We start from the raw sequence: 11,781 nt of genomic DNA on the forward strand, positions 1-11,781 counted from the left end.
TCTACAGAGGGAGCGGTTCCTCTTCTGTGGAGGCCACCATGTTGAACTGCTATGTTTTACAGTAGCCCAGAACAGGCAAAACAAACAAGTGCTGGATAGGCACTTTTCGCATTTTTCACAAGTTTTGTGGCGAATATGGTTGGTGGCGATCTACAACTTCCCACATAGGTCCTTTTTCGATGGAAGTGGCAGTTGTTCTGGCCAAAGGCGGTCCAAACTGGACATTTGTTTCTATTCATTTGACAATGAATGCATAAACACACATTCTGCTTTAGAAATGACAGTAGTCTGTTACAATGTGATTACAGTTGCAGTGGCCATACAGGACAAAACTGAATAGAAAAACCAAATGTGAGTAAGGGAGATGAAAGGAAAAGAAGGATGTGGTGAAAGGAAAACAGGATTAGAGCAGACACAAAGAGAGGGATGGAGAGATTAAATGAAAAGCTGATTGGAGGATATGAGATGACGCGTGATGACAGGTCAACAAAAGTAAAAGAAACAGATGTCTGGTTATTCATCAGTCTGAGTGATATTGAAAAAGACTTGAAAGGCTCTGACACTCGCAGACATCAGGAGTGAAGTAGCCTGTGGTGCTGATTCCTGCTACACAGTGTTTATCATTTCCTCTGTGTTCTACATCTAAAGGACAATGGATTATTTTTTCTTGTTCAACATGGTTTCTATTGTATTGAAGAAATTGATTCAATTAGTCAAAAGTCAAAAGTTAAGTGTGTTTTTGTACTTTCTGCTACATGAGAAGCAATATTTTTTTGACAGATTTCCAAATTCTCCAGAAACATTTCTATTTTCTTAGTATTTTGTTCATGACCAAATGCCAGCAAAAACAATAACACTCTCATTGGCCTCAGCTGTAGGCCTGCAGTGATTAATGCTAATGATTAAATGTTAGCATAAATAGTAAAGTAAGATGTTAAACAAACCAACTAAACATCAGCATGTTATCTTGTCATTTTGAGCATATTAGCATGCCCATGTTAGCATTTAGTTCAAAGCACCGCTGTACCTAGGGACAACCTGACAGAGCTGCGGCTGTAGACTCTTTGTGTTGTTACAGTGAGGTGGACACAAACACCCACTGCATACACACCTTAAAAGATATGCGCACCCCCACTCAAATAAAAAGTGGGATTCATAAAACCAAACCTGACAGGAGAATGTTGCCACCTGTTTGGAAACTCTGACCCATGCACACAAACATTGCTTACAGATGTTGACTGTGACTAGTACTGATACCAAAGCTCTGAGGCAAGTCTCTGTTTCTAAACTAGCATGTTGGCCATTGGCAGCAGGGTACCAGGGGCAGCTTGGCTTCTCTTAATAAGACATGAGCTCTCCTGAAAAAATTATTTCTGAAAATCTGGGCAGGGGGAAGTCTCTAAAATGTGCTATTTTGGCCATACAGTCATATTTTTCTGCATCTTCATCATCATAGATGATGTGTAAAATTAGGCTTTTATTTATGTACGATCTAATTAACTTTATTAAAGATTCCGACAAAAAAAGTGAGCCCACTCAACATTCATGGTATAGTTTGTGCACAGGTTGGCAGTGTTGTGCAAGTTTACACTTCACAACAGCTCAAAGTTCCATTCACACAGATTAAAATGAACTAGTTCATGTTCATAGTGCACAATTTTGAATTTGAACAAAACAAATGTACTAGTTGTCTTCATTTCCTCTGCTTTAAAAAATGCTGTGAGTCTGACAAGGGTTGAGGAACCTTCCGGCTGTTAACTCATGGTCCTTGTTATGATTGCTTGTGATCATCATTAACTTTATGAACCAGCTGGAAAAAGAAAGTTAAACTTAAGTTCCGCCTGGCATTGTTTACTTGTGTATTCCATTTTCTCTTCTATTGTTTTAACTCAACAGTGCGTATGCGCCTTTATCTCCCGCATAAGGTAACAACACTCACGTTCTCATTCATTAGTTGCAAATGGAAACATTCGGTTCACCAAAAACACAAGTTTTCATGAACAACACTAACTGTTGTTCTGGTAAAGAAACATTTAATGAATTGTGACGTTTGAAGTAAACTGCATAAATTCATATACATTTGATAATTAATCTTTTATATATGCAAGATATGTCTGATAAGTCATCCAATGTCTTTTTTTATTATTATCTTCCTTTTTAAATTAATTGTATGGTCCCCTTTTTGCAGTGTCTCTCTCTATATTGACCTTTGAATAAGTTGATCCACCAGCCCCTTAATCTTTCAATAGCAGCAACAGATGGAGTCTGCTATCCGGATCAGGACTGGTTATTGACTTAATCAGTTCGGGCCTTAAATAAAATTAAAACACACACACAATCACAACAGACTGATCATGATTTCACTTTGAAGGGTTAGCTACAATCTCTCTTTAATCAACTTCAGTTATTGGATGGAGGGAATTTTTTTCCTTCCCCTGAACATGGTAGCAATCTGCTGACAAAACCAAGCCATGAACACCTCACCTTTTCATTTACTCTGTACTGAGATGTAGGTGGTAGTGATGTGCAATGACTTAAAGGATAGATTAACCCAAGTAACTGCTATCCAGGCTTCATATCACAACAAAGGGATAAAGTAAGATTGAAGTTTATCATTGTTTTGCAATGGTAATATTAGTATATATATATAAGTATAGAGTTAAGGTTGGACAGTTATTTAGACAGAAGCACCCAAAGTTTGAATGAAAGCAGAACTTGAACTGCACAGTCACTGGGTTTAGACCAGGGCTTCTCAAAGTCTGGACCTCACACAATACGTTACATCGAGAGATATTTTTATTTTTTCATCCATCCTAGAGGCCAATGGCAACGTTAACTGCTGGACAGAGAATGTGTGTTGTTGCTTCCGAGTTCATTAGTACTGGAGAATTTGCTGTCAGCTCTTAAATTGCAGATCAAGGAATGTGTCACATTTACACAAAACTAGTGTAAATGTAGTTCGTTGTAAATGTATGTTATTAAATGTTACCAGTTGTTCAGACCTGTGTCCTTAAATTAAAAATCTGATTCAGACATACATTTGAGAACCCCTGGTTTAGACCTTCTTCAAAGCAAAGCACAGGTGTAACTATTTAACAATGGTGGCGTTCTATTGAAGTGGTTCAGTGAGCTGGGAAATGGATCGTCTGTTTTCTGTTTATTATTTTCTAAACAAAAAACAAAAAACAGGTCGTTTTTTAATTTACAATTTTAATTTTTTTTTCTGGGTCCTTTGGGAAATGGCTTTTTTCCCAGTTTTGGTTTTCTTATTTCAAAACAAATATTCATTGGCGGCACAGTACACTGACTTTATTAGTGTAACACCTTTGTTTTTCCTGTGAGGGCAGATTAAAGTGCCTTGTCCTAACTCATTAAAACAGGGTGTCAACTTGGGGTAAACATTTATTTGTTCAAGCTGCATTAAAACCATAAAATTAACATTTGTGGAAATGAGGGAAAAAATAATATAATGGGTAATTTATTTAGTATTACTTTGTATTATGCAAATTATGAATTTGAAACATTTATATCTAGCCTAAAAACATGAGTTGATTTTATCCTTCACTGCATCCCATCTGAAGAGAAGATAATGCAGTATAAAGTCTACCATGAACCTAATCTTGAAAACAGCATATGAAATATATGCTGCCTGCATGTAAACACACTGGGTGTTTTCTTCCTGCTGTAAAGCCTGAATGAGTGGAGAAAAACACAGCTGACGTCTGCAGTCTCTGGGGAGAGATATTTCTACCTTTGACCGAGGTTTTCTATCAAATATTGAAGGTGGACGTCCAAAGATAGCCTTGGTGACATTAAAGTAGAGTGGTTGCTCTGCTGAAACTTAAAGTGACACTCAGCAGTTTGGAGAGGCATGAGCTCTACAGTCTGCAGAAGCAGTCTGTTTGTTCTGTGTACAGCATTATGCACAAGGGCCTGATTTCCCCTGGGGATCATTCTTCAAAAACCTATTTCCAGATTCAACCATTTATCTCACAAATGTTCATTTTTTGGAAGAAAAACACTGAAAATTATGCAGCCGTGGATAGCTTTCATCCGTGCATCTTCCAGCACCCCACTGGGTCACATCACAAAGTTGAGTCTGGAGCTGAGAGCCATTTAGATCCCAGAGTGTGGCTTTAATCAGACTCTCATCAGAGACTGGTCATAAATATTAACTTTAATAATTTACAGACAAGTTCATACAGAGTTCTGCAACCCAGAGCGACATGCTCAGCTGTGTGTCTGTGTGTTAGTCAGTTTGTTACACGTGTATGACAGAACTGACAGAGCTGAAGTTGAGTGAGTGTGTTTGTGTGTTTCTGTTAATGATTACTGAGGAATGACTGTGTGTATTTTACTTTTATGAGGCAGCTGAACATACTTAACATCCAACTGCACATTATGGCTCCCTCCTACTCTCTTTTTCTATGGTATACGTACATATTTCCATTTCCATGTCTTATCTGCCTCTTTCCAACCTCTGGCACCACTGGAATTATCATATCTCTATAACTATCTGCCTCCCTCTTCCCTTCCATTTTCAGTCGTTCCATTCTCAGTCATGGTGAAAACGTTGATTGGTCTTCAATTCAGTTCAATTAAATTTTATTTTTACAGCAGGAAATTATAACAGAAGTGATCTCAGGACACTTTTCATATAGAGCAGGTCTAGACTGTACTCCTTTTCAAGATTATTTACCTACAGTTCCCACCATGAGCAAGCACTTGGTGACAGTGGCAAGGAAAAACTGTAATCCTGTCAATATACACCAATGCGACTAGACGCAAAGGTGCATCATCTACATTTCAACGACTCTCTTTATGTATGTTTATAGCGTCTTAAAATATGAATGAGAATAGTGATAGTGAGTTACTTGCTACTGTTGCATTTTAGTAGAGATGCTTCGACACTGTTTTTCTTCCTGATACCTGAACTTGAATTCCTAAAATTCCCAATTAAAGACAGATCCCATTTATTAACCTGGTGTGGCTACACGTTTTGACAAATAAATGCAAGTCTCCATTAGAATCCATTGAATTTTATAGAAGTTATTTGGGTGTATAAAACCACTTAAAGCCCACCATGTCGTCTGCTTGAGCGAGTTCTAAGCTGCTTAGATTGCCTACACAAATGTAGATATTTGAACTTTTGTCACTATGGACATGCTGCACTTCGTTAGATCAGTTAGATTCTCCACAATTCAGTCCTTCAATTAATTTTTATGGAGCACCAAAGTCAAATGATCAAATGATCAAATGAATGATTCATAATTGATATTCGGTAGCCTAATTTTATATTTTCCTAATATCCATAGTAATAGTGGTTAGGGTTAAACTAAACTAAAACCAACTCTTGGACACTGGTAATGCAGTTTAGGCTTAAATGTGCTACCTGGGAATAGAACCTGTATATAGATTATATGGTGAATTCAAAAGAATTTGACTGGTATTCTATGTCTTAAAACTATTAAATGTTATTATGCTTTTGCTTTTACTTTTAAGTCTGAATAATATCTGTATGATGTATGATGCAGGTTATCCACCATCATCGGAGCAGACCAGATCCTGGTGGTCCACAATGGACAAATAGCAGAGAGAGGAAGGTGAGGTTGTCTTTCCAGCGTTGCGCACACGTGAAGTAGAATTTGAGTAGCTCAACAGCCACTGTGTGTGTGTGTGTGATTGTGTGACACACCTGAATGATTGTGTGTGTCCTAAGTGCTTGCCAATTTGTTATCTGTAGATCAAAACCTCAGAGTGTGTTTGTGTGAACCCTAATCCTGCTGGTATCTTTCTCAACCCCAGAGGCTGATGGACAACACCACACACACACACACACACACACACACACAAAGAGTGGAGCTGCCACTTAACTACCGATGCATACAGTCCTTTGATATAGGAGCTGGGTATGAAGACTTCCTTTGTCACACACTGAGGTCACTTAAACACACACACATGCAGTGGCAAGCAAGAGGCGAAAGAAGAGATACATTTTACTTTAATGTTTAAATTCTGATAAATGTAGATCCTCTAGCTGAATGTACTGCACATAATAATGCAGAGGTGTTGATTAGAGGTCACCTGAGAGACATGCAGGGCTGTAGTGGAGGGACTTTAATTGCCCCTGCAGGCATGTGTGGGGAACACCAACCAGAAACCATTCATCTTTTGATAGACATTGTGATGTAAACATAGGACTGGCCCATTTAACCTCCGGTGTCAGAATACACACAAGTTGTACAACAGAGTGTGGGAGTGTATCATGAAACAGAAACAGGAAGAGGCCTCATCCCGTCCTCAGGCAGTCCCCGCACTTAACATTCTTTACGAAGACTACGTCCACTCTAAGCCAGCTAATTCTGAAAAAACTGTTTACACTCGAATGCAACATGCGTACAAACTTCTTTAGATGGGTTTTGTGAAGATCTTCATTCACACTAACAATCTCATCTCCTTTGCTATCGTCTTTCAGCCAGCATCTGTTTCAGCAGCGGGATAGACACAGCCCAGTTACTCTGCTGAGTCTCAGATGGTTAAACTTGGGTTCTGTCTCCCCCTGCTCTGTGTTTTAATAAAGCCCAACGCCTGATTTATTTGTTCTCATTTACATACAGATCTGACGTGACCAGCTCAACCAAACAGCAGCCTCAGCCTTATATTATGAGTTTATTCTCGTAATATTATGATTTTATTCACGTAATCCCCCCCCCAAAAAAAACATTTTTTCTCTTAGTATGGCCTTAATACTCTGTCGTACTGGCTAGACCTTTCTGTGTTAAAATGTTTACAGTGGCTGTATGTTGGCATTGTACAGGAGAGGCACGCATTGGGTCCACACGCCAGCCGCAATTATGTAGTTGTGGAGGTGTGCGGGTCAACCAGCACCACAGTGTGGACCCAGTGGGATGATACATAATTCAACCTTTTGAATTTGGATCCCGCCAATTTTACACATCAGTACTACTGCATATGTGTTGGATGAAGCCTTTTTCGAAATGCATTTTCCTATTTATTTAGTGAAATGACAGAGATGATTTAATGAATTGGGTGACTTGAGACAAGGTTGACACGACAGGGCAAAACATGCATCCAATACATGAATGCATTACATTAGCCACTGATCTCCAATGAATATCCAACTGCTGTGCGTTGAGTTGCATTGTGGGCAATGTAGGCACCAGGTTTTGACAAGGAAGAAGAATGGGTGAAAAAAAATAGACAAGAGCTCTTATTTTGTCAGTTTGAATTTGAGTCTGACAGCGTCATAGGAATGCAACTATACATCTGTTTTTCTTCTTTACCTTGTCTTCCACTCTCTCTCTTTCTCTTCATCCCCCCTCCTTTTCTTCTATTCTTTCTCCACATTTCCACTCCACGTTTCCTCTGCATCAACCTGTTCTCACTCTTTCTCTCTCTATCTCGCTCAGTTTCTCTGTATCCTCTATTTCTGATCCGCACTTTCGCTCTCTCTCTTCCCGTCTGGCAGTCCAGACAGTAACAGACCTTGGTATTATTAATTCATAGTAAAGTTGGCTAAAGTCTGCATCAGGATTTTAGACAGCTCAACTTTGTTCTTAGAGCAGCTCTGGTGTCACAAGACATTATGAGCGACCCACCTTCTCCTCTGCCTGCTCTTCTTTTCCTTTTATTTTTATTTCTTAAGAAAAAGTCAATTTCTTTTATCTTTTTAGTTCCCACAATAACAGTGGATATTAGACAGATATAGGAAGAAAATAAATGAAATGTTGGGACAGTGAATTTGATACAGACTGTATTTTTAAGAGACAGGGTTGTCCTCTTTCGCTCCCTTTTATTATTGTTTGTATTTGTGTTCAAGAGCTTGTAGTAAATGTCTGGACATTCTGGATATCTGAGTTGGGTCCTTTGCTGCCACATACTATTTTATTTTGAAAAACTGAATCTGGAAGACAAATGCTAAACACTAAAGTTTAAGTAAGCTGCAGTGACTGTGCAAGTGACTTCTTGGACTGTCCTCTCAAGTGTTTTTATCCACATTTTCAATTTGTGCCTTTGAAATCTGGGACTGAAATCCAGCTGCCTCTCACGTGGTCACTGAAAATCTTAGGGTGGCACACTGGAGCAGCATATTGGGGTCAGAGTGTTATAGACAGTAAAAAGTGGCTGGCTGGATATCTTTTTTGTTCTTGTTCTTGTTCTTTTCTGTTAGTTTTTTGGGGCCAGGGGGTGAAATGGAGACTTTAAGGCGTGGCAGAAATATATACTTGATTAATATTTGCTTTGAAAGGCCCCCACATGAAGATATTTGAACTAAAAAACTACATTATTGTGGCACATTAGTAAAGTCTTGAACAGAAATGTGTAAATGTGGCTTTAGAAATCAATCCATTTTTAGAAATCAATAAATTGTTTCCAGTCCACTGCTCAGTAAATATGGTCATAACAACATTCAATCATTTTCCATTTTTATTTTTAAAATTAATCTAAATCAATGTGTTAAATTTGACAGCATTTGACACCAAAAGGGGGTGGCAGTTGGGGTGTCCAGACATTTACTATGCCACCCCTCTTGATCTGCCTCTGAGTAGCAGAAGGAAACAGCACATTCTGTGTATGTGTAGATAGAGCAAACTGAAAAGGACATGAATGCCTCAATAGCAGAATCAGACGGGCACAGTAGAGTTCCTGACCCTTGTTTTGAAGATGTACTTTTGGTAATTTTGGTAGTTTCTTTCTTGTCTCACCCCATACTGTCCTTTTTGTCCCTGTCATGACACACTGTGTTCAGACACGAGGAGCTGCTGGTCCAGGGAGGTCTGTATGCAGCCATGTGGATGAAACAGCAGAAAAGTCTCGACTCACAAACAGAAACTCAGATGAACAATCAGACTCAACACACTTGCCACTGAACTGAGCATGAACCTTTTTTGTTTCAAGGCTGACCATAAAATTTTTTGTCATATCTGATCACATGTAATCACATGTATCTACTATGGTGGAAGTTTGGAGAAATTCAAACCAACAACAATAAACTAACTTTTCTCCATTGTTGTTAATGACTCACTGACAGCTGTCTCCTGAGAATTACTGCATGATTCATATTCAGTGTTTATCATGGTCACCATCTTTCCAAGGTGGTTTTAGTCACCAAACCTAAACTGCTGAGTGGTTCTCATCTCAGGTCTTCAAATACCGATGCTTTTTCACACCCCCTCTGCGTCTCATACAGACGCACCCAATACTTTTTAGAAACACACCGGGCTGCCACAAAGTTGTGAAATGATTTAGGTTTAGGAAAAGATGGTGGTTTGGGACACTACATGTTACAGTTAACAATCACAAGATAACTGAATTTATGTAACTTAAAACTTAACATAACTTGATGTTTACTTTTGGTTTCACATCAAAGTCCTGTGTCTTTCTACAGAGATGTACTTAAGTAGTTTTTTAGTGGTGGTGTCTATACTTGAGCATTTATTTATTTTTTCCTTATTTTTACTTTTACTCCCTAAATTTTTACACAAATATCTGGACTTTCTACTCCTTAAATTCTCATTGCACAAAGGTACAGTTGTAGAAAAACATCTTAAACTGAACATTAGTCGGCCGTGGTAGCAATAAACAATGGGGATTCCACCCGAGTCATTAAAAGCTGAGGCGATTATGTTACCCAGATTGTTTTGGTAAAAACATCCTGGATGGGCTGAAAATGCCAGTGTCAAAGGTTGCTGTTTGGAGTAAAACTATATCAGCAGCCTGAGGGCCAGAGAAAGGAAGACAGATGGAGAGTGTGTTTCGGCTGAACTGTGTCTTGTTAGCAATAAAGCCTCTGAAACAACAACTGTGTCTTTTTCTCTGGTAATTGACATCTAACTTTTTAAAGGCACTACCTTATTTTCTTGCATTTTGACATTTTAGCTTTTGTTTTTCTTTACTTTTGAGTTGGTAATGTTTGTGTCTAAGTTATTTTCTGCTATTTATTAATTTTCATTGCACTGTAAAAAGGAGTCTGTAGATTTTACAGTGAAAAACTGTCAAACCATGACAGTAAAAGACCGTAAACTCTAAATATGTGAAAATTTCTGTAACAGTAAAACATTGTGATATCTCATGGCAAAAGCTTTATTTAAAGCTATAGCTAAGATTTCGATATGTTATATATTATTATCAACTATATTTTATAATAATACACATAATAATAGGGAAATTCAGGTCAGATAATTACAAAAACAATAAAGAATTGAGCAATAAGGTTTGCATTGTGAACATAGTCAGTAAAACCCAGAAGTGGTAACTGCTTCCTGGGTCTTCATTTAAAGCTTTTGTCACAGATGGCATTCATAGCTACAGTAGGTGTGTCTATTAAACTGGCAATAGACCTTTTTCACAGCAGCCATTTTGACATGAAAGAGTAGAAAAAACACGCCTTACTAATGATACTAATTCAGGTTAAATAGAGTCAGGGTGTTGCAATTGTGCATTTTGGTTCACTGAAAAGGCTCTACTACACTAAATGGAACGGAACCTAATTACATTCCTTGGTAACACCTACCACACAGACAGACAGAAACAAAAAGGAACATAAAAACATTATCCATGGTTCCATTCTTTATATAGGCTATTTGTTTGCCAATATTTCTTATTTTATACGTAAAAGAGGTTACAGTCATCATTAATTGATAATATACAGGACAATAAATACAAAGATATCTACATGCGTTTATCTGCTTTAACAGAAGACAACTAAGTGTCTCATTATGGTTCAAATTAGCCTTGTGTTACACTGAGCCACTCTAATGCAACCCTGAAATGACTGAAGCAATAACAATGTGATATTTCCAAAAAAATAGACTGGCAATATGTACGAAAACGTTCAAGAATGTTCAAGGTTGTGTAACTACACCGAAGACACACTGTAAAAACTGTCAAACCATGGCAGTAAAAGACTGTAACCTCCAAATAGGTTAAATGCAGTTTCTGTAACAGTAAAACATTGTCATATCTCATGGCAAAACCTTTAGTTATACAGCATTTTAAAGAAATGTATATGGAATAAAGTATTTTTTTTATATCACAGACAGTAAATTGCACAGAAAACCACTGTCATATCTCATGGCAAAACAACTTCTGTTGATGGTGAAAACTTGTATTATACGGTAGAATATGGAATAAAACTCAACAGTACTAATGACCATTTACCATAGTGCTGTATTTATCACAGTAAAGTTCTGGCAACCACAGCTGCCAGTTTTTTTCTTTTATAGTGCAACTACAGATAGTTTATTACAGACTGTTTTAATTTTTTACACCAGCATTTTTTTTGTGTTTTAGAGAAATGTATTTGTTTCAGTGTTTTTTTGCATTATAAAAGTATTATTATAAATTCCTCTTGAAAGGGAAGATCGAGAAACGTTTTTCCATGTTGCAGTCACATCTGCCTACTGTTCCTCAACGTAGGAATGTCAACTTGAATGTCGATTTTGTTTCTCAGAAATCACATTTTTCATCTGGTGTGAGAGAGGCTGCAGGACACCAAGAAAGGTACACAGGTTTATCTTAGTTACAATTCTGCTTTGCCTATCTTCTTCCACTGTATGCCCTGTTCTCCCCGGATCTGGAACCTATGGTCAGCGCATAAGAGTCTGAGCAAGAAGTGTGAGCAGTAACAGGATCTTGATTCAAATTATCTTCAGTACTGCCTCGTTTGACAGTTTGATCTGAGTTTAGTGACAGACTCACTAAGAAGGACTTCAATCACAAGGTAGCCATGCCCAAAAACATACTCTGCTTTTTAAAAAA

At 37.9% G+C, this 11,781-nt stretch overlaps 1 protein-coding gene across 1 annotated transcript in view; it reads left to right on the forward strand.

Annotated features, from left to right (window-relative positions):
• abcb6b (ATP-binding cassette, sub-family B (MDR/TAP), member 6b) overlaps positions 1–8,891 on the forward strand; it is a 31,183-nt gene extending 22,292 nt beyond the window's left edge. Inside the window, exons 16-17 of the mRNA XM_035677203.1 lie at positions 5,535–5,603; positions 8,771–8,891. Coding sequence (XP_035533096.1) covers positions 5,535–5,603; positions 8,771–8,891 — 190 coding nt within the window. The remainder of the gene's footprint in view (positions 1–5,534; positions 5,604–8,770) is intronic.
• Positions 8,892–11,781: the final 2,890 nt, after the last annotated feature.

Source organism: Morone saxatilis, unplaced genomic scaffold (assembly GCF_004916995.1).
Source record: "Morone saxatilis isolate NCDOM2014 unplaced genomic scaffold, NCSU_SB_2.0 Contig5, whole genome shotgun sequence".
Taxonomy (NCBI): Eukaryota; Metazoa; Chordata; class Actinopteri; family Moronidae; genus Morone; species Morone saxatilis.